The sequence below is a fragment of the Falco rusticolus genome, chromosome 17 (genome assembly GCF_015220075.1).
Source record: "Falco rusticolus isolate bFalRus1 chromosome 17, bFalRus1.pri, whole genome shotgun sequence".
Classification (NCBI taxonomy): domain Eukaryota; kingdom Metazoa; phylum Chordata; class Aves; order Falconiformes; family Falconidae; genus Falco; species Falco rusticolus.
The window spans coordinates 334,732-358,270 of NC_051203.1; the positions used below are offsets into that span (position 1 = coordinate 334,732).

Sequence of the window (23,539 nt, forward strand, 5' to 3'; positions counted from 1 at the left end):
AAGTGTGCCATGTAACTGGGGAGCATCAGTTTGGCCCCAGCTACATCCATGTCCTGTAAGGCTGCTGTGAAACTGCACTGTGCAAAGCACCACATTTCATGGTGACTTGAGACATGCACCTCACCGCTCCCTGCCCAGATCAGCTCCTTGCTCCCTTAGGACCAGTATAACCACTCCCACAGTCATGTGCTTTTCTCTGCATTTCATCACCAAAAAAAACAACAGATCTCATGAAGGAAGTATCTGGAGAGGTAATCTGAAGAGCTCACGAGGCAGGAAAGATCGGAGAAATGCTGGGATGTGAGATATGAAAAGACAGGAACAGGAAGGAAAGTCCTGTCCCCTTGCTTTAGGTAGAGGCAAAGCATCAAGTTCATACCTAACCATTCTGGCTCTGCTGAAAACCAAGACAGAAGAGGACTCAGGGAGGGCAAGTAACCCGTCAGGCTGTACACTGAGCTTCCCGGGGGTGCTGGGCTCTGGCAGCCAGCGAAGGCTATGACAGGCTGCTGGGCTGGATTCTGACCCGCAGTCAGGCATCAGCTCCTGCACCTCTTGATGCTGGGCAGCCTCTGGCCAGGCCATGCTTTCCCAACTGGGACCTGTGCTGCACGACATGGAGAAGCGGGAGAGCAGCCAGAGGACAACAGGCAGAAAGATGAGGAAATGCCAGATCCTCACCTGTGGGGAGATGCAAATAGAAATTACAGGGGCGGTAAAGGAAAGCGATCAGGATAATTCAGTCTAGAAAAGAAAAGACTCAGGAGGCAGCGCAGAAGCATCAGGCGTGATGACATGCAAGGTGCTCACTGCTCCTCACTGGTGGGGCAGGGCTAGGCATCTTTGAAGTGGCTCCCCCTGCTCCTGCATCTCCCATGCAAAGCTGGTCCATGGGCAGCACAAATGGGCCCAGGTGTCCTGGTGTAGTCCAGGGGCAGTCTGAGCCTTAGACACTCTGGAAGTCTCAGATCCCTACTCCACCAACTCCTGATGTTCCTCCAGTTGCTCTGTTGTATCCCACTCCCACCACCCTGCCATTCTCAAAATACTTCCCCTCTTCACCTTCCCAGGTGATCTCACTGCCTGCTCTGAGTGGAGAGGAAATGTAAGAAAAAATTGTTTTATTGAAAACCAGTGAGAAGGATCAGGGGTTTGGTGATGAATTAAAGGAAGAAGGAGCCAGCTGAGGTTACTTAACCTGAAGGAGAGGTGAATGAGGAGGGACATAAACCTTTAAGGACCAGCAGCTGCTGCAATAAGGAAGGCAATACATATTCTCCATATCTGAAAACAGGACTAGGAGGTTTTAGAGCAGATGGCTGAGAGTTGATAGGTGACAGGCATGGCTGGAGTTGGGACAGGCTGCCCCAAACATGGCCAGCTGAAGCCTTTAGGTATTCAGGAGTTGCCTCACAGCAGGATCAGAGATCTTCCTTCTGGTGGCAGGGGTGTTCCCCAAGGAGGCAGCCTGGTAGCTGGGGATGGCAACAATTTTCATAATTTCATTTTAATGTGCTAGGGCCTTAGAGATAATTGCAGTCATGTGCATGTCCACAAGTAAACCCTCACATGCATCTTGGGCTGTCAAGGGGCCTGGTGCTTTCCCGGTCGTTCCAGAGAATTAGTTTATGTTTAAAAAAGGATGGGAAACACCCTGGGAATTCCTCCACAAACCTGCCTGTGCAGATGGTCCTCTCCCTGCCCTCAGAGTGAAACCCAGAGCTACTGGAAGCAGGGCCAGATTCTTGGCTCTGCCTCCTCCGGCTGCTTCACTGCACAAAAACCACCTGGAAAGTGGCCATGAAGATAGGCCTGTGCAGAAACCATGCAGGGGTACACCCGGGAAAGCAGGTGTGTGGAGACTTGGAAAAGAGCAAGTGAAGAACCAGGCTGCCCCACTACCAACAAAACATCATGACACAGACGCATACACTGAGATCTTCATGCACCGAGCCTTGAACCAGCCCCCAGCCACCGGCAAGGTGACACATGGCCTCCTTGGCTCCCCTCAGATACATGGAGGCTGACGGTGATGGATGCTCAGCAGTGGCAGCTGGTGCTCTGAGGTCTTCTTAACTGATGGGTACATCCCTTTGCAAAGAGACTTTGCAAGTGCACCTTTCCCAAGGGCCCTGCTCTGCAGCATGGCCAACCCACAGCACCACAGGTTGCTTTGTCTCCTCTGCCAAGGTCGTTCCATTGCAAAATTGACAATGCTCTCCCAGCCCTGGAGCTTTCCAGCGTGGTAGAATATGCTGCTTAATCAGAGTCTCTGGAAAACTGGAAACTTCCCTGTCCTTCCAGACCCGCCCCTCCATGAGCTGCCTGGATGCCCCTCACCTCCCTGTGCCCTGGCTGGAGCTCCATCAGCCAAGAAGCATCCATCCCAGCTATCCACGTGGCTGAGCTTGTGCTGCCACAGCTTCACCCCACATCCCACCCTCACACGTGTATCCCCCATCAAGTGCTCTGCCACACAAGCAGCGTTGCCAGGCCTCTTCCTTCCCTGGCTGAACATGCTGCAGCAGCAGCAGCACTTACTAGCCAAGAAGGAATCCCACACCAAACTCCACAGGGAAAGATTCCAAGCACAACCACAACCTGAGCCTGCCTCACCCCGAAATGCGGAGGGCAAAATGCCTGGGTGCATCCTCTTGGCTGCAGACCCTGCACCCGCAGCAGCCAGCTGGGGTGGCCCCCGCGCTGCTCCGCGCTGCAGCAAGCCTCAACCAGCCTGTGCGAGCGCGCGGAGCTGGCGTTGCCCGCAGCCTGCCTGCATGGACGGTGGCCCGAGCGCTGCCCAGCACCTGCCCGCACAAGCGTGTCGAGCCGGTGCTGCTCGCAGCTGCTCCCACCCACACACTGCCCCGGTGCTACCCACAGCGGGGCTCCGTCAAGGCAGGCTGGAGTCAGCCTGACAAGAGTGGCCTTGCTCTGCACATGCCACATCTCCTGGCCGGGTGGACCTACCCAATGGCCACCCCCTGGGTGCCTCCTGCTCTTCCCCCCCTTGAGCTGCAATCGCAGCATCTCATGTGGTCCAGGACAGGCACTGACTAGCCTGGCTTGTGAACAGACACCAAAAAGCCATGTTGCCCCAGGATGGCAGGTTTGCAGGTGGTTTGGGACACTTGAGGAATCCCCAGACAGACTATAGCTCTTTGACAACCCCAAGCCTGTGCAGAACCGAAATGGCTTTAAGGCAAAGGGAATGGTGTGGCACATCCAAGAGACGCTCCCATGGGGAGGGAAGAGGAACGTGCAGAGGTTGGAATGTCTTTAATCCCCATGCATGGCTCCAGGCACAGTTGCCTCAAGCACTAACAGCCTTTGACTGTGCTGGCTGAGTCACTTCAGCCTCCCAAGATGGGGACATTTTATCATGCACAGGCCTGTACCTCTGAGGGCTGTAAGTCTGCTAAGACTGTCTTGTGCAAGGATCCTGGTGTTATGGGACCCAATCCCGGCATTTTTCTGGTCGTTCAGGCGTGGCCCATGCCAACAAACAATCCTCCTACTTCTGAAAATAAAACATGACCTCGAAGAGCTGTGATTGATGATAGTTCCAGTCAGGCTGATGTGGGCAGCAGGTTGTGTGTCCATGTCTGCCACTGTCCACAAGCTCCAGTATGGTCACCTGAACAGAGTCAATCCAAGGTGGCAGTGCACTATCCAGACCTGGTTTTGAGCACTTGCTGGCCTGAGTGGTCTTTGCTCGTCATGTTCATCAACATCCTCAACTTGTCCAGAAGGTCCTGTGCTGCATTTGATAGCGGCTCATCAACCAGTGCGGTCCTGTAGGATTTTACTCATTGATACAGCTGCTTGAAGACAGAAATTGCACTCAGCAACTGAGAAAATGTGCCAACCAGAGTGGGCATAAGCCTGGGTAGGTGGTGAGATTACTCCACTGGTGCAAGAGGTCAAGCTCTGACAAAGGTTGTCTCCAGGCTGCTGTAAAGCTTGCAGTAGGAAAACTAATGAAGTCCAGGAATTTTGTTTGGAGCCAGGAGCTGATGGAAAGGCAGGAGCAGACAGGTGCTGACGGGGAAAGGCTGAGGCCAGTGTGATCTGAGATCTCAGGGTTGCTGTGATCTTGTGGACTGAAGTCCAAGTTCACAGACCATGTCTGTGCCTCGGTTGGTCACCCAGAAAAAGCCTGCCCAGCATCAAGAGGTGCAGAAGCATCACAGCTGGTGTCCTTCTCTTTTCACCCCCATGTAGCCACCCCCACATGGTCTCTGCAGTCTCCCATATGCTCATGTCTGTCTTGCCTCAGGTCTCCTGGGATCCCCACCAGATCCAGGCATTTTCAGCAGGGCTGCAACCCCATGCCCAGCTGTATTTGTGCAGCTGGTTATCTCTTGTCCATCCATGGAGCCTTACTCTTGGTCTCCCTGCAGCATCCTGCCTTTTCCAGCTGCTCTCCCAGCTAGATCTGCACCCCTCCTCATCTGTGCAACATGCCTTGTGCAGCCCCATGTTGCCAGCAGAGGTAACAACCTTCCTCTCCCAGCTATCACCTGGGTCCTTAGCAATAACGCTGAGTGTGATCTTCAGGAGAGATTCTGTAGACCCTTAAACATGTTCATCATTTTAGAGGGAACCATTGATTAATTTGAATATGGCCTCTCTGCTGCCTCTTTGTACCTCATCAAATGTGTCTGCTCTCCTGCATTGCATGCCAGCATTTAACATCTTACTAAAGTGAAGTAAAATCATGGTAGCTGGTGTCTATTCTTTCCTCTCCAGTCTCATGGCCTTTTACTCTGTACAGAAAAAAAAACCTAGATGCTTCAGCACAACTCATTTTTCACTAGCCACTACTGACAGTTGCTTGTTTCCCTGCTTTCTTTTTTCTGTGCACATACAAATAATTTAATGGTAAGTCCTCATTTTCTTCCACCAGTTGAAGAGCTGTGTGGCCTATAGGCCTTTTTTAAAGACTGTCACTTTGTCACTATGGTTGTCTTTTTCCAACTTCCCTTTCATGACAGACCTGTGCATCCTCTGCAGTAAAGCTAGCACTCACAGCAACGGGAAGCTTTCTTGCTTGCGGCACTGCTCTTTGGGCTGCCCCTCACTACTAAGGCCACGCTCTATCCCTTTGACACTGGCAGTAATTATGACAGCTCCCCAAGCACCATTTCCCTTTTCATGTCATCTCCAACCACTTCTTGAAGGTTTTGGAAATAGAAACCTCAGATAGATAAAACATTCCTTTCTTTAGGCACTTCCTGCAGCCCAGCTACCACGCTGGGATGTCTCTCTTATCCAGAGGAGCATGTGCCTGTGATGCCCTAGTTCTGGAAGGAACAAGTAGGTTCAGAACAAAGGCTGGTCCAGAGTCAAAAACCTAGCCTTTCCAGAGATGCAGAGATAATAAAAACAGTAAATTCACATGTGTGGTGCTCCAGGAGGTCAGTGAGAGAACACAGTGGTTGACCAGGTCAGAAATACCCCTGGGGTCTGGTTCTGACCCTGCCTGAACCGCTAGAGCCGGCAGACACCCGCCCCTGGGGCTGGAGCACGGCCACCCAGTGTCTCCTTGCCAATCACTTGTGTAGTCACCACAGTGTCCATGGCCATTCTCCATGCCCTACACTGACTTCCATTTCTAAGAAGTCCTTCTGGTCCTGCCCGTTCAGCCCAACAGCTCCAGTCACCTGCTCCCTCTGGAGCCCCTGGGCTGGTTTGGCTTTTTCCACAACAGCTCCAGTTACCGCTACAAGTTGTGCCAGTGCTGTGAAGCCCCTTAGCAAATAGCTACGGAGTGGCTCCTTGTCCATTGTGTTTGCAGCTGTCCCACAAGCTGAATAAGAAAGCTGCCCACAGGCTAATTTCCATAGACCCTGCAGAGGTCATCACCACTGACACGCTAGGAGAAGGATGTCTGGCACGAGTATAAACACAGGACAACTCAGCTGAAAGCACTGGTATTGCTCTGGACCAACAGAGGCACACGTGCCGTGGGGAGGCCCCTTTACAGTCACATTCCCCCAGCGGATCCCCCTTTTCAGCACCAAACTCACCCTGGGACCCTCTGCTGCAGGGTTCTGGGCCTGCCTGGACTGCAGCTCACCTGCTGGCAGCCTGAAGGCTTGCTTAAGAGCCCTGGGTGACCAGTGTGGTGCTTTCCAACCCCTCCAGCTTTCCAACAAGAGTCCAGGACAGCTTCAGAAACTAGCAGCAACATCTTCCATTTTGTGTTAGGCTTTTTTTTTTTTTTATTAAAGTTTTCTTTTTTCTAATTATAGGATGTTGCAGAACAATCAGCTGAGTCGCATCCCTGCAGAGGCACTGAGAGATCTTCCAAACCTCCAATCTCTGTAAGTCATTAAAAATCAATGCTGCGAGCTGCACAGTCCCTTGGGGGCCCCAGGCTTCCCAGCATTTGAATCATTAGTTCCTTTGTCAAGGATGTTCTGTCCCTTCTTCCTTTTCTTTTCCAATTAAACCAAAGATTACTGTCACTTAGCATAGAAGGGAGGGGAGAGCAGTTTTCAAGGAAGGAACACTGTGTTGGTAAAGGATGTTGAAATTACAGCTCCCCATGTGTGCATTGTGATGAAAAGGCCACCAGCACCAGTGCATATTTCAAGGAACACTGGAAAATGCCTACCCAGAAGGGGCTCTGTCCTCTCCACTGTGGACCACAGTGGGAAGGGACCTGCCAGGGAGCACAGAGGACACTCTGGTCTGCCAACATGCAAGTAGGGATGTTTTACCCAGATAGAGGGCAGTTATATCAGTAGAAATGCTTTAAAGCACTTTCAGTGATTCAGTCATGAGAAGAAGCTGAGGCTGTGACCATGCTTTGCCTTTAAAGTAACTATATCCACAGCAGGTTTGTGCTATTGTGTTCACTAAAAATCACACATCATTGAAATATTTATAGTTTTTCTGAGTATGGACACACTTGCAAACTGATCCTGGTAGGGCCACTGAATTTAGGGAAGGTTGGTTTGGTAATCACCCAGCTGGCATAAGCAGCACTGCTAAAGCTTGTAAGATCATTCTGAATTGGGCTGAACCACTAGAAAAACTAACCTTAACCCTAATCCTTGACTTCAGTCCTAGTCTTACTGTCTTGTTGTCACAGAAATGCTGGCTGGAAGTGGTTTCTGGGGGTCTTCAGGCCAGCCTCCTGCTTGGGGCAGGACTATCAGCAATACTATGCGGGGCAGGTGCAGCTTTGTCTACCCAAGCCTTGAAACCCTCCAAGCATGGACATTTCCCCCCCACTGGTGACCTGGCCTGGGGCCGTTCCTCCTCCTTTTTTTTTTTTTTAATTTGTGGTCATTATTCTTTGTTTGATCAATTGGAACCACCCAGAAGAGCCTGGCTCCATTGTCTTTAGTTGTGGGTCACTAGCAGATCTCTCTTAGCCTCTTTTCTGCTAGGTGAAACCAGCCCAGCACCTTCCACCTCCACTCATGAGGCAAGTACTCTGGGACCCTGACCCTGTTACCAGCCCTCCCCTGGACCCATCTGGTTCCTCTTCATCGTTCTTATACTGGGCAGCCCAAAACTGGGCACAGTTCTCCATGTGTGTCCCTCCCAGCACCAAGTAGGAGTTTCTGTAAATATTAATTTAAATATTAATTTGTGATGGGGGTGTGGCTGTGCAGGATATGAATGTACTTTTTGCCAGGAGAGTTTTGAAACATTCGTTGCTGAAATATCATTGGCACACAGTTGTGGCTGTTATTAAAATGTGTTATCACCACCAGTGCAAGAGTTGAGACCCCCCACGCTGTGGATTTGGAGACCAGATTGTTTTCCAAGTGACTTCCCTTTCAAGGGGAACATGATATGGAAGGTCATTGACTGCAGCGAATGCCCCTTTCCCCCCTTGGCCTGTCTCTCTTATGCCCATGAAAATGCGTGACTGCCAGTGCCACCACGGCTGGACAGACCCAACCTTTGCTGATGAAGGTTCAAGTGCCTGCAGGTACCACTGCTGCTCGGGTCACCGGGTGCTGGGCACACACTGGTGATGTGTGCACATCAACTAGTGCTGAGATGTCCATATGCTCCATCCCTTTAGCCAGCAGCCCCCACCAAAATACTACATGGCACACAAGAAATGAAAAATGCTCCAAGAAACCACTCACCACACTTTTGGGCTTCATTTAGGGCTCAGGGTTGAAGGATGGCTTATCTTGAATCAACACAGAGGCATCTGCTCTTAGTGTACTCCAAGGCCACCTCATCCAGTGTGGGCCCCACAAGTGTCTCCAAAGTTGGGTGAGAACAGAGAGCTCGGGCCAGATGAGATCTCATGTTCCCACTGCAGAAACTGAACAGTAAGAGCACATTTTAGGATGAAATAAGCTGCTTCAGACAACCTGAGGGGGACTAGTCTTGGAATAAAACCAGAGGGCTGAGTATCAAAAGCGTGTCTGGTTGGGACTGGACCTTCTCCATCACTTCTCACCTGATCAGAGAAACTGGAAAGGGATTAGCTAAGCCACAGGCAGCAAATTGGTGGGAACTGTAGACTGTGCAAACTGTGGGGCAAGATGCTTTGGATCTTTCTCCCATTAGGATAATAACAACTGCACATAGGTCATCTCTAGCTGCACATGCAGAAGTGCATTCCAGAGAGTTTGCTCACTGCCAGTGCTTGCACTGCACTGGCAGAATGACACCAAGCATGGGAAGGCAAACTGATTTTCCCTAGGGCAATGGCAAAGTCAGGAGTTGGACCTAGGGGTCCTGGCTGCACTTGCCACAATAAAGTCTTTCCACGCCTCATTTGAGACTCTGCAATGGCATAATCGGTATGTGTGGCCACCAGTCACTAGGAGAGGAAGTATCTGGGACAGACTGTGTGAAAGATCAAAAGCTCCAGGAGAGAGAGAGAATAAAAAGCAAGCAGCAAAACAGTAATATCTTCTGTAGGTCTCACATCAGTGAAGCCACCTCACCCATCCTGCTCTTTCTGTGCTTACGAGAATTCAGGGTAAAGCAATAAGGGATCAGTCAGGTCCCCTACAGTTGCTTTTCTGTGCTGTGACCCTAAGGCTGGGTCCAGCTCTCTAAACCGGGGGGCAGTCTCTGAAAGCAGAAGCTTCAGAAGGGTCCCACATGATGGAGACCTCTCCCCTGTCCAAGCTGCCTGGTGAAAGGATGCACAGAAGGTGCCTCTCAGGTCACCGATCACCAACAGGCTGCAGTAAAACCTGCCCTCAGTACGGAGGGTACAGGAGGTAGTTGGTTATTCTCCACAGGTAGCTGCTGTCCGAGAGGACAGGCACAAGCCAGCTCTGCCTCACGTTAGATCTGCACCAAACCCTGCCTGTGTCTCCAGCTCGGCCGCTTGGAAGTGTGGAGGGCACATGCAGAAAAAGATGATTTGCACTTTCTCTTCTTTATACAGAAAGTGTACAACAGAGAACCCTCGGGCACAGGGAGGGCCCAGGAACCATGTCTGGTGACAAAGCCCAGCATGGCTGTGAGGCACAGCCCTGCTCTGCGTGGATGGGGACATTTCTGAACACACACTGTGTGTGTTATGAGGTTGTACCACTGCTGTGTCTCACACTGGTGAAAGCATGACCCGCTTTCATATGGAGCCTCTGTCCTGTGCTGCTCCCACAACGGAGAAGCTAGTGCTTGCAGGGTCTTGCAATTCATCTTCCAGCTCATGTTTAGAGATGCTTTTCTTTAGCCACCAGACCAACAGGAGTGGCACAGTGTGGACAGTCGCTATGTCTTAAGGCAGATACAGAGCTAAGATGCTCTGCTTGGTTTTCCTAGTGCTGCCATGATTTCTCCAAATGTGGTTACTAACCTCAGACCAAGAGGCTCCAGTACAGGTCTGCATTAGGTATTTTTTTTCCCCTCTTTTTCAAGTATCTGAGTCATTTTCTACAAGTTTATGAGACTCTTGTGTATTAGTTGCCAAAAAATTAGCCAGCCTGGAACATCTATAGGTCACCCACAGCATGATTTCCAAGCATCACTGGTCAGACTATCTGAGACCCAGTGTACTCGTGTTGCCCAGAGTCTATTTTTTTCCATTCAGAAGGGGAAGTGGCTTGATGGCACATCATGACAGTTCATGAGTTACCAGACTTGTATGGCACTTTGTGGAATATTAACTATCTGCTTTGCAAGTTGGCAACCCATGCTAAGCAGGCAGGACAGCTGAAAAGGGGGGTGAAAATGGGAGCCAACAGGAGTGGGGTGGAACACACAGCTGTATTAGACAGAAAGGGATTGTGTGCTGGTTATTTTCTTGCTCTTTCAGATATTTGCATTTGATGTCCACATCCATCACTCTGGGATTCAGGCAGGATTTGAAAGGAAAGTATGTATCCCTTATGGACAGAGGCGAGGAAAAACAGACTTCTCAATAAACAAGTCTTTTGTCAGGTTTACACAGAAGCAGCTAAACTAAGTGGAAGCTGAGAATGATTGTCTTGAGTGTAGCTCTACCAGTAGGATTTACCAAGCAATTCAAGGGATGAGGTGGCCAAACAAGTGGGGCAGAAGGGCATGCTTTAACCACTGTGGGACAGAGGGAGGTTGCTATTTACTGCCTGCACATCACCAAGTTAGAGCTGAAATGTAGCAAAAACCTAACGTGTCAGTTGAGTCTCTGAAATACGAAAGAAAAAAATAATGATTAATAAACTCCACTATGTCTCCAAAGGTGGCAGCTGTCTTGACTCTCAAGCATTCAGAGAGGACATGAGATACTTGAGACAGGACACATGCATCCAACCCTTGGTAGCACCTGGAATTGAACTGCTGGGTCCCTTTGCTGCACTGCTGGGGTCCAAGCTGGAGTCCCAGGCACGAGGCATGTTCAGACCTGTACTGACGTCCCTCTGCTTGCTGGCTGAGAGTGCCAGACAGTGCAGGCAGTGAGACGCTCCTCAGGCTCTGCAAGATGCATGCTGTGAGGTTGGGGTACCAACTAGGAAGTTTGCAGCAAGTTTGGGAGTCTCTGACAGCAGATCAACTTGTACATACATGCTCAAGGACAGGAAAGTCCAGGCAGAAAGAAACTCCAATAAACGTTGCTACTCAGAGAGCAGAAGGAAAGTTATTCTTCCCTTTTGCTGGGGGGTGATGCACAGGGAAGTAGGAGTCTCCTGTCCAGAATGATCTGAGTCTCTGTGGCACAGTCAGGGCATGAACTCTACTCTCCAGAGTACCTTGACCCCAGGAAACTTTGTTCCACGCTGGAACCCTCTTGCACCCTGCATGACTTACCACACAGCTTTTCTTGTGGCAGCCTGAACAAAGGACTCCACCTCCAGGGAGAGGAAGCAGCATCTCTCTCTTAACATGGCCCAGGTCCTGCTTTCACGTCTGTCTCTAGAAGACCAGAAAGAAGGAAAGAGAAACACTGACAAGATGCCACAAAGACCATGCTTACACTGCTGTCTTTCTGTGGACCTCCCCCTGCTCTTCACTTCTGATCTGGCTGAGGATCTGTTTTCAGGCAAGGAGCCTTCTGGAAGCTGCCAACCCACAAGCTTCAGGTGGGCAGGATTTTTCCATGGCAGGTGTGCTGTCACCCACAAAATATGTGTTGTGGTGTAGGAACCAGCAATGGGAAGACAGTAGTTTTAACTAACCTAGATGAGGCATACTGGCTCTCAGGAAACCTCAGTTACTGAAGTTCCAGTCCTTCACAGGACAGACAGCACGCCAAAAAAACTGACTTTAGATTCAGGAAGGTTTAGATGACAAGGGAGGGTCAGGGTGTTCCCCTGTGGATGCTATCCAAGAGGATGTTCCCATCGCCCTGTGTGATCCCCCGTACCTTTTCTAACCAAGGAAGTGCAGTTCTGACTTTTGGCAAATAACACTTCAAACACACTAACAGGGTTTCCTCCTGCAAACTCTAACACAGGTGCTGGGAAGACTGGCAAACCAGGTGGAGGTTTGCAGTCATTCAGCATAGTCCTGTGCCAAGGGCATTTGTAGGTCTAGGACACGCATTGCCACCACTTTGAGTGCTGACCCTGACCTTGGCTGCTCCAGGTTGGCTTACTGCGTATCACCAAGAATCCCTCATCAGGGACTTCATGTGGTCTGGGCTGCTCCTTCTGCGGAGGGAGGCATCTGCTGCGGGGTCCAGCACTTCCCAGCCAGAGGCATTCACAATTCACTCTGCCCCATGACTGCCAGCCAGCCCAAGGAGGCAAGTGTCAAACCCACCCAAATACCCCCATCCACATCAGACACACCTGTCCTTACACACACCCTCATCACAGGTTCTCTGAAGCTGCAGCCAGTCCCGTGGGGCCAGAATCAGACCTGCCCCGCTCCCTGCCAGCTGCAGGATGATGAGGCATCACTGCCTGGAGCCTGAGCTGTCAGGAAGGAGACTTTGGCGGGGATCACTAGTTTAATACAGAGAGGAATTTGGATTTCAAAAGAAGAGAATACAAACCTCAGGAGACTGAGCCTCCTACCAAGTGTAAGGGAGCTGCTTCCCAGCAGGCTTGCTTTATTGGGGAAGCATGTTGGGAAGCCCGGTGAGGAGGATTAGAGAGAACACGCACACCTGATGGCAATGCTCTGAGCCCTGCAAGGGGTGCCAGGGCTTTACGTAATGCTCTGATCCGGTTGTGATCCCCTGGCAGAGTATCTGGTTACCAGTGGTTTATAGGTGCAGTAACAACATACCATGTGTATTCTGGAAGAGTCGTGTGTCAGTCTAATTAATGACTTTGTGGTTTGTGAGAATTTACCTAAAGCAGATGGGCACTGTGTCTGTTCCTCTGCCAGGCAGAAGGAGTCCAAGGTATTTCAAAGTGAGCAGGTGCTATAAATTATAATTACCAGGCTTGCAGAGGTAGGGAAAGCAAAGAGAAAAGAAATCTGATGGATTAAGAGATCAAGATACACTCTTGGGTTTTCTTTTTCAAATACTTATTGAAAACAATAAGAATAGTGAGCTTTTTCTGGAGTTTCTCGCAGATCAGCACTTTGGGGAGGTGCTTGGCGGGTGGTTGGCTCCTCTGGGGGGATGTTGCCTACAGCAGTTTGGTGGGGGAATGGAGGTTTAGTGCCAGGCAGAAGGGTGTCAGAGCTTTTCCAGTATGGGCAGCTATATGGTGGCCTCAGGACTGTCATCATCACTTCTCTCGCCTGGCTTTGAGGCCAGGGGCTCCAGGAGGATAAGATTTCTGAGTGGCCCAGTGCAGCTGTCCTAGGGTTACCGCTGTAGCCCAGCTCCACAGTGCCAGCCTGTGCTCTCAGCGTGGGGATCTGCCTGCGGCCACGAATCCCAGAGCTTTGCATTTCCTCAGGGTTCCCTATCCAGGCTGGGCAGGAACTGCACTAATATCTAATCTCTGGGATTTTGAGCGACCTTGGACATCCCTGAGACAGTAGCAGGTTTTCTGACCCAGTAAAACACAGCGGCATAGGCACAATGCTTCCAGGGTCACATTTCTCCCTGCCAGATAATGGCATCCACTTGTTTGTCTCCTGCCCCATGGCAGCTCATTTCTCCTTGCACAGAGACTTGTGGCTGCATGTAACCTCACACAGACCGCAGACTCTGAGAATATGGACATAGCTGGCATGGAGACGCTGACACACATGGTGTCCCCCAGTGGGACACCAGCAGTGGGGAAGGCTCCAGCTGGGCTCATTGCCATGTGTCTGAGCAGCATCCTTTAGTCAAGAGAGACAAGTAGATGCAGGGGGGGACAAACGTCTCCTGGAAAGCAGGCACCTGCCTTCTGAGACAGATCACTCACAGCAGTGCCTGGTCCCCTCCATTCACAGCTGGAAAGAGACACAGTTCAAAAGGAGACATATGAGTACAGCTGAGATGACTTCAAGCTGTGATACCCACCTGGGTATCAAAATGATGTCCTCATTAAGTCTTTAGTACCAGGGAGTTAACCACAGCTCTAGCCCATCCTCTGGCCTTGCACATACAGAGGTTTGTCTAGAAATATCTAAAAATCTGGTAACTCTCTGCTCCAGACAAGAGAGAGCAAGTAAATCATAGTCCATCGATACTACAGTTTGAGATAAGAGGGAACTAGAAGTCTGGTGTCTTGGCTAAAGGTCTGCAAAGCCCATTCAGTCCCATAAAGTAATTTTCAGATGTTTCTGCCTTGTCCAAGTGACCAGCAACAGTCAGGTCCTTGGACCAGCCTTGACCGTGGGATTTCCCCACAGCTGTTGCTGCCCCACAAGCCTCCAGCACACCGAGCCCATACCCCATTTCACCCTTGCATTTGCAAGCACAGAAACCAATTGTGGCACCTGAGACTTGGAGAATGGTTCCCAGCTACTTTTTGACAAATCTCCCCACTGCACTCACCTCCTCCTCTGTGACGTTCCCTTTCCCCAACAGCAGCAGCAGCAGCACTTCCCTTCATGAGCAGTGAAGCCTCAAGATCCTGCACCACGAGGTGCACTGCTTATATGACAGCAGTGTCTGTTCTCTTTATATCTGTCCTGCAGAAGGAGTTGATGTCTTCATAAGCTGATGGGATGCAACCTGGAGGACAAACTGTGTCATATACACTGTTCTTAAAAATACTGCAAGCATTTTCATGTTTTCTACAAATATAATTTCCCCGTTATATTCTGATTTCACTCCAGCTTTACTTGACGCATAATCTCTGAGCAGTAAACCAGCCTGACATGTACACTCACCTGCATACAGGTTCATTTTATCTCTAACTAAAATAATCCAGTTACTCCAACCCATTGGTTTGCCACTTCTCTGATATCTTTAGCAGGAACCTTTTGGATTCTTATGGAAAGGCAATAAAGACTACTTCATCCCCTGTCCCTCAAGGCAGGTAGTTATTTTTATACATATGGCCAGAGATTAAAATGCAAAGAATGACTTATAGCAAGTTGAGAACATGTGGACTTTGATGTAGACAAAGGAGGAAAGCTCTTCCCACCTGATTAGATTCTCACAAGCATATAAATTCTTATGACAGAAGGAAGAAAAAATTTACTTTGGAATCATGGCTGGAAGCATGCTTTGGAAGCATGGCCTGAAGAGCTCAGTCAATTCATCCCTTGTTTAACTTCTTTGATCTATTTGAGATTTGACAGTTTGCTGTTAACAGCAATATTCTTCTCTATAAATCACACGTGATGGAGTAAGGTTTAAGAAAGGTGTTTTTTCCATTGGGTGTTTAGAGGATGAAAGCTACGGAAAAAACAGAACTCTATAAAAGTCGACATAACATAGCAGTGACTTACAATCTGTTGGCACAGAAGTTGTCTGTGGCAAGACCACCTCAGTCCTGTAACATGATTTATTGGCTATGGGGTCTTTCTGGAGCACAATGAAAAGGAGTTCAGTGAGGTAGTTCTTAATGATGAATCTGAAGATAGACTGAAACAAAGCAACAGCAAGTACTTTCTTGGTGATTGCTGCTGCTGAGAGCACAGGACCTTGAATGTCACCTTTCACAGACCACTTTGCAGCAGAAAGCATGCCTGTGGCAGGAAAGAGACCCCAGTGCAGGCAGCATGCTAAAGAAGTTGCTTCCACACTAGAGGATGCTTGCTGCACAAAATCTTCCTGCCCTGTCTCTGAAATCACCCTCTTTTTACAGGGGAAAAAACTATGGCTTGGTCACTGTATTCTTGGTGGGACCTAACAAGCAGTTTCACTGCCTCCCCCTTGCAGCCTTCAAATAACAGCAGCGGGGTCAGCCATGTGGGCATTTGGCATTACACAGAGCAGCCTGGGCCAGGTTTGTAGTTGGGAAGTCGAGAGGCTGGAACCAGGAGGCTGGTGTTTTCATGCCTCTGCTGTGACTGTAGTGCTAGATCCTTCCCTCGTGGTGGGAGAGCTTAAGATACCACCAGGCAGGAAATCAAATTCTGAGTCATCCTCCATGGCCTCGCTACACAATCTTCCTTCCCTTCAGGTAAGCTTCTCTTGTGCCCACATCTCCCTCAGGCCGGCCAGGTGGATTTTTCTCCTCTGACCATAGCTGTCTAGATATTACTCATCTCAGCTAGTCAGCAGTGGAAAATGATGAGCATCTCCAGAGGGTGAATCACCTCTGTTATCTCAGAGCCCTGTCTCAGAGGATGAATCACTCTCTGAAGGACTCTAGTTTTCTCTTCTGGCTATGGAAAGACCCTATAATTACTTTCAAGTTCTGTGTGAATAAGGCTGGGTAAGATGTGTTTTTCCTACCCCTGGAGAGCAAAAAAATACCCATCTGCCCACCCCCCACTTTTATCTGGCAAAACCAGCTCACCAAGCTAACACACATCATCAGAGCATGGGTACCAAAGCAGAGCTGAGCATCTCTCCTCCCCCATGACCCAGCACACACTTGTGTAGCCCTCAGAGAAACCTATCAGGTGAGATCGTCTTGCCCAAAAATAAAAGTGCAAGGAGTGTAGGCTCTTCAGCTGCCAGTGATCTTGACTTGGGCCTTAATGTTCATGACGATCCCCTGAGTCAACTCCTCTCTTCATACTTCACTTTCTAATTTTCACATTTATTGATCTTGTGGTTGGCCACACTTGGAAGGGGGTGATGATGAGGGATACCCTTGCCGTGCCCCAACACCTCCAGGATTCACCAGCTGTGCTCTCAAGTGAAGAGGTCACAGTACAGGTTGAGTGGCTTGAGCTGTATTTTTCTAGCAGTCTGGCAGAAGCTATACCTACATGGCTATGCCCATTACGTACTGTAGCCACCTCCAAACTTTCCTATATTGACTGCTAGAGATCCAGTGTGGCAACCAGGAGTCCCATTTGGCTCAACGTTCAAGAGATCATTCACACCAGGCTGAAACCGGTGGTCGCTTGTCTATCTGTATTGTTCCTACCCTCCTCTGCCCACAGTGCAATGGCTGCAACACCCAGCTTTCCATACGTAAATGTCCCTCAGAAGTGACTCTAACAAACACAGAAACTTAAACTCACCTTCACAGCCCTCTCATACGCACTGTCAGTTCCCACTTCAGGCTGTAATAGCTTTCAGGAAGAGGCACACACTGTCTTGACTGCCCTCCCAGTGCCTAGAACATTGTAGACACTAAAGAAATAATATAGTTCACATCCACAATCCACACACATACACGCTCTTGCATATGAGTCATATAGTAAGTTCCAACGTGTTTTCCATTGACCTTTATTATGGGGATTCATGAACCTTAACTCACTCACTTACACATGTAAGTATCCAGGGCATGCTGCATTTCCCCAGTGAAGGCTCAACGGAGAAGATGGGCAATGGGTCCCAGATGTTACCTACAGTAGATACAGCCACAGAGCTGGGAAGATGGGTCCCAGATGTTACATACAGTAGATGTGTCAGTGCAAAAGGAAGATGGGTCCCAGATGTTACATGCATTGAATGTGCAAGCAGTCCTGATGAACCACAGAGAAGCTTCAGGTAAACTGGACATAGGAAGGCAAACAAGAAATGAACAACATATTAAGATGGCACCCACCTATGCAACATTTAGTCCTCTATTCAAGACACATTTCTCTCATCTTTAACTCTCTGCCCCTTTCATAACCCTGTGGACTTCAAGAAGTTCCTCCCACAGCAAGGTAGATGGGAGCACAGTCAATCTAGTGAGACTCAGGGGTGAAAAGTACAGAACTGTCCCACCTTATTAGGTAAGGCATAGGAATACTAGCTGTGTTGGTAGGATAAACACCAAGTTAATTTTTAGCCAAGTGATATAAGGCACATATACAAAATTCTAGGAGCAGCAGAAGCCAGCCCTGTGCACGACAGGCTCCATTAGACACGGTATCTTTGGCAGTCAGAGCTCACTGTCATGATCTGGGAGGTCCCTGCTAGCCCAGGCTGCAGGTGGTCCAAGCGATCTGTCCCCTCACAGCCGCCTGCAGTGCTGACTGCTCTCGAAGGGACACAGCAACCTGCACAGCCCCTTGCAGTGCAGGGCAAAGCTACAGTTCCCTTCGTACAGAGCAAAGAGGAGGCGAAGAAAAGCCAAGCAGCTTGTCCAGGGTCACGCTGAGCCCGCGGCAGAGCAGGGGCACTGGACAGCTAGCTCCAAATCCCAGCCAAGCAGACTATGCCCTGTTCTCACGACTCAGTGTTCCACCTTGAAAGCAGCCTCAGCTGCCAGAAAGAGCAGCAGAGCGTTCCAGTGCCCTGCAGCTGTGGTGTGGCTCAAAAGCTGCTGTGTGTGGCCCATGGAGGATCCCCTCAGCCGGAGAGGGGCCAGGAGACAGTCCCCCAGACCCCTGCGCTGGCTCTGGAGGGCTCACGGCTGCCATGCTGTTTAAACCTGTGGAGGGGCCAAGACCAGAGGCCCTCAGTCCCTGGTGAGATAGAGAGCTGTTGTGCACTCCTCTCCAGGTCAACATCTGGCCAGCTGTGGGTCACATGTTCAGTGAGAAGTGGTGCGCCGCATGCATGACCATCAAAGTTCTCAGCAAAGGCCAGTGCTTCTCCCCAGTATAGTCTATGAGGTGTGAGGTGTCACTGTAAGGGTAAGGGTGATTTAATTTCTAAAACAAAGCCAGCTGCATTGGAAGGTCACAGGGGATCCTATGGATGCTCACCCAGCACAAGGAGGCACTCGAACATGCCAGGGTACAGTCCAGCACCCCAACAGGAGGAAGTCTCCACCCAGGTGTCCATCAAAACAAGATAACTGCCAGTCTCGCAATGATTGCCTGAGTCAAACACCACAGACTGGACATCTGGACCCCTATCTCAACACCGACTCGCAAGTGGAGAGCGGATGGAGCAGGTCAGGCATGGACCCCATTGTGACACCCTGCAGGTGCCCACTGCCAGGCAGGGTCCTTGTGATGCATCTGGTCCCTTGCGCATTCAAGGTGTGAGCTGGCTCTTACATCCCAGTACATGCTTGGCTCTGGAGAGCTCTCAGGGCACCATCACCTGTTCAGAGCCCCTCTCTGCAGAAATCAGTGTGTCCTGTTGCTTCGGTCCCAAAAGCTGCTCTCCCTTCTCTTTTCCAGCAAGCTTTGTGCTGGACGAACACCAGGTTTTCCAGCAAATATGCAGGACCCACAGTGCTTGGTGGACCTTTGAGCCACTCTGCTCAGCCTCTGGCTGCCTCCTGCACCTTCTCCATTTCCCTGTGCCTGGCACCATGGGCAAAGGGGCAATGCCAGGTGCCCAGGGAAAGGGCTGGTTGGGGAATTGGTGCACCGGTGGAGTGCAGCTGCCCAACCGTTGGCAGTTTCTATAGCTGCACAGAGGTTTTGGCAATCCTTCTTGCACGGTTCTGACCTGAGGGGTTTTGGAGGTGTCTGCAGCTGGGGATAACAAAGCCTTCTTGTCTGTACCAAAGGCACTTTGTGTGGAGTCTTGGTATTGCTCTGATTTCATTTCCTGAGCATCCCTTGTGGAGGGCTTCCCAGAGGTACATGTCCCATTAAGTCAGGAGTGAAGGAAGACTCACTGCAGTCCAAACAGAGCCCTGCAAACTTTTCCACCAGGTCCTGTTCCACACCCAACTGGGAACATTTGCATCTTGAACCTTCATTTGCTGCCTGAGATGATTTTCACAAGTGTTTTCAGCCTGGAAATGGAGCTAGTGAACACTTGCAAGTCTTGCTTGAGGGCTGTGAGCTCTTCTGTGACAGAGGCAGAGAGCCTACAAGGCAACAATTTACCTATTCAGTAATGTATCATTCATAGAGTCAGAATCATAGAACAGTTTGGGTTGGCAGGGACCTTTAAAGGTCATCTGGTCCAATCCCCCTACTGTGAGCAGGGACATCTATTAGATCAGGTTGCTCAGAGCCCTGTCCAGCCTGACCTTGAGTGTTTCCAGGGATGGGGCATCTACTGCCTCTATGGGCAACCGTGGCTGTGTTTTGCCACCTGCATCATAAAGTTTCTTCCTTATATGTAGTCTGAATCTATCCTCTTTTAGTTTAAAGCCATTATTCTCTGTGCTGTTCCTACAGGCCCTACTAAAAGACTGTCCCCATCTTTCTTATAAGCCCCTTTTAAGTATTGAAAGGCCACTATAAATGTCTCCCTAGAGCCTTCTCCAGGCTGAAGCAACCCCAGCTCCCTCAGCCTGTCCTCACAGGAGAGGTGTTCCAGCCCTCTGATCATTTTTGTGACCTCCTCTGGACCCGCTCCAATAGGTCCATTCTCCCAGTGTATCTGCAGTGCATTATGACCTCGAGGGCATGACAGAGCAGAAATTAAAACCAGATTCCAGCCTTCCAGGTTAGCACTGTAGTCCGTCCCTGGCTGCCTTTCTCCTATCCCGTTTGGTATCAGTTGATGGAAGGAGCCCTTGCTGCCCACCTGGGCAGTTTGGGCAGGCTCAGGGACCCAGAACCTCTGTGTATCTGGGCCCCATGGGGTGCTGTGCATCGCAGAAAGCGCAGCCCATACGGAGCTGGCTTGCAGGGGAGCCTGGCAGAGGGGGACAGAGTGCCTTCGAGCAGGGCGCTTTGCAGGGCTCTGGAGCCATCCTCCCTCGCTGTGCCCTCAGCTCCTCGCGGCACATTCCCCCAGGAGCTCACAAGCCAGGTACTGACTCAGTGTGTCTGGGAGTTTTGCCTGAGAAAGGAACTGAGGTGTTGGCCCCAGTCATTAGTAAGTTATCGGAGAATAGCTGCAGTGACATCATCTCCTTCTTATGTTACTACAAGGAACTTAGATCCTATTATGGGATAGGAGGTAACTCAATCAAGCCTTTCAAGATAAACTCAGACAGGAAGAGAGACATGATTGCCTGAAGGCACCAATTAGACATTTCTGGTGAGATCAGCTCTGTTCAGCCGACACACATGCACACTGGGGCCAAGGAAGACAGCGAGCACCTCACTCCCCGAGGAAGGGGTGGACTCAGGGAGGGGTGGGCAACCATCTCTGCCTCCCAGTGCTGCTGGGTCAGGCCTCAACACCTTCACGGGGTCACAGCTCTCTCCAGACCATCCTTTTTATGTCCTATATTCTGCTGTTGACAGAGAGTCGAGATGCAGTGGAGCTCCTCGGTTTGGAGAGAGAACAGCCCAGCCCAGTATACCCAACGCTGCGTATAGTCTTTGGTGGAAAGTTTTCTCCAACTTTATCAAGGGAAATAATAGCTCTATATATTGCAAAAAATACTGGGAGGATGGGCTGGAGTCTGAGGTCCCACTGTCCTGTTGTGACTGGGCTGCAGGCAGTGGAGGAACATCAGAGTTTATATTGCAGACCAGTTACTGCACATAGTTTGTCTAAGGCATACAGAGAGCCAGCTATTATTGTCTGTACTGTGTGCAAGGAAGGAAGCACAGCAGCAGAAGTCAGGATATTTCCTGACAGCATGGCACTTTCTGGTTTTATTGGTTTCTAGGCTGCAGCTCCCCCTGTAAATGCTCCACAGGCAGAAGGAACTGGAAAGATACGGGCAAAGTTGCTTCTGCCAGTCATAGCCTGAGATTTGCACCACATCTGTTAGGGAACAGAGGGGCTGTTTCTGGTTATCCACTGCTGCACACTTCTGCCAGTCATGTTACAGACAACAGGATGCATGTGCTTACAGATGTCTAGGAAATGCACTTGTACATCCTCTGAAATACTCTGGAAACAGTTCTTGGAACATGACAGTTCTTAAAAACTGCTGGGTCTGTGGTGCAGGAAACCAAAGATCTCAGATTGTAGCTTGACCTGTCAGAATTAATGCAAAACTTATGACATGCTCACTGCACTGGCAGCTGCACATAGCACCACCACCACCTGGACCTCCTGAATGGATGAACTGATTGCATTGGCTTATCTTCTGCACGCTGGGAAGGGGGAATCTCCCACTCCTGACCTTTTCTCATTAGAAAAGGACTTCCCTACATGCTTGGTCCCTTCTAGAAATATTTTTGGTCCTAGCATCAACTCTAGACTGTTCCTGGCAAGAAGGCAGGCAATTCCTCCTCAAACCTTTATCAAATACAGAAAATGCTCAAAGGAATGAAGTGGCTCTTCAGAGGCATGTTGGGCTCCTAACCCTGCACCCACATGAAGCCTACCTGACACTGCCCTGCCCAAGGAAAGACTTCCCTTTCCCACCCCGTGCGGGTTCCTTTGGCTCCCCAGAGCTGCTACTGGTGCAGCAGCAGCAAAGGCAGCAGCTGGTGGGGCTCAGACATACTTGCATTTGGTGCTGACCTGCTCCTCTCACCATGGCTCAGCACAGATGTGAACGAAGATGACACAGTCAATGGCTCAGACCAAAAGCCAAGGGACTTTTGACATGCTTCCCAGTCAGTTCCCTCTATCCCCATCCCTGTAGTCCATAAAACCAAAAACGGAGTAAAATCTGAGGTGATTCCAGGCACTTTTAGGACTTTTGACTAAGTGTCACGTTGAAGTCATATAAATGCCCCATAACTATCAGCAGTAGATGCAGGTCTACACCCAGAAGCTGAGACTTTCAAGGAGCTGGTGATTTTCATATGACGTGGTTCTTGAATGTCCCACTTAAAATCAGCTCCTTTTGCCTCCAATGGACAGGATGATGCTCTGAAGTGCCTTGCTTGAGCCTGTGAAGTCACTTGGAAATTTTGTCCATGCAGACATCTGGAGACCACTGTGTCATCCACTCTCCAGACCTAACAGCAGGTGTGAGATGAAGTCCCACTTCTAAGCCATTCAGCAGCTCCATGAAAGAGGCATCTTCCTCTGTAAACAACAAACGGGTTAATGCTTGCAAGGAAAACCAACTGAGTGATTTGGTGAAATAAAGATTAAAACATCTCCATGGAAGGTGAGGAGCCAGCCCCAGCCTGCACTGTCCAATTTACCCACTAATCAGCCCAATTATCTTAGGTATAAATCATAACAAAACACTTACAGAGCCAGAGTCACACACTGAAGAAAGGAGAGAACTGTTGGGTTGGTTTTTGTTTAGTATAATTGATATAATTACTAACAACTCTGTGCCAAGAACTTCAGCTTTTCTCCTTCCAGAAGAGAGTGGAGAGCTGTCTGAAAGCCATAGCAATTAGCAATACCCACATGCACAGCTTTTATTAGAAAGAATGCACCTCTATTCCAGAAACAGCCATCAGCTCCCCAAGGAGCAATTAAATAACCCAGAGAACTTTTGGTACCAGGAAGGCAGCCATCACTTAGTCCATGTTCCCTGTTCCCTTCTCAATGTTGCAAAGGCACATAAGGGATCCTGCCCCTCATTCTGTGTGTGAAATACCTTCACCTGGACACGTCCTTGTTCCTAATTTTAACTTCATTAGCTCCAGATAGCTGCTGTCTTGTGGTCCGAGCAGGCTGCTGTTTCTGAGGTTGCTCAGGTCCTTGTCCAGCTCATTGCAACCAGCAGAAAGTCTCCCTTTTTTCTTCACTGGGGAGTCTGGCTGGGGTCTGATTCTCACCCTCTGGACCAGGTTAAGGCAGCAGTTATGAGGCTGGAGCTCACCAGCACTCCCTGAGCGTGCTGCTCTCCACAGTGTCTCAGGGGCAGTGGCCATGCTCCCCACAATGCTCCACATTGCCGCCAGGCAGCCCATGTGGAGGTGAGGGGACAGAAGACTTGGGGTTCCTTTGGGTGTTGCAGAGGTGACCTCTCACTGATGGCAGGGCACAGAG

At 49.9% G+C, this 23,539-nt stretch overlaps 1 protein-coding gene and 2 long non-coding RNA genes across 3 annotated transcripts in view; 2 read left to right on the plus strand and 1 right to left on the minus strand.

Annotated features, from left to right (window-relative positions):
• LOC119158559 overlaps positions 1-6,329 on the plus strand; it is a 22,319-nt gene extending 15,990 nt beyond the window's left edge. The window contains exon 3 of the long non-coding RNA XR_005107904.1: positions 6,258-6,329. This is a non-coding gene — a long non-coding RNA (uncharacterized LOC119158559). The remainder of the gene's footprint in view (positions 1-6,257) is intronic.
• LOC119158558 overlaps positions 1-14,485 on the minus strand; it is a 25,574-nt gene extending 11,089 nt beyond the window's left edge. The window contains exons 1-3 of the long non-coding RNA XR_005107903.1: positions 14,312-14,485; positions 11,230-11,334; positions 8,118-8,302 (exon numbers count right to left, since the gene is read on the minus strand). This is a non-coding gene — a long non-coding RNA (uncharacterized LOC119158558). The remainder of the gene's footprint in view (positions 1-8,117; positions 8,303-11,229; positions 11,335-14,311) is intronic.
• Positions 14,486-23,431: 8,946 nt separating this feature from the next.
• Positions 23,432-23,539, plus strand: part of LGR6 (leucine rich repeat containing G protein-coupled receptor 6) — a 48,748-nt gene continuing 48,640 nt past the window's right edge. Inside the window, exon 1 of the mRNA XM_037410284.1 lies at positions 23,432-23,466. Coding sequence (XP_037266181.1) covers positions 23,432-23,466 — 35 coding nt within the window. The remainder of the gene's footprint in view (positions 23,467-23,539) is intronic.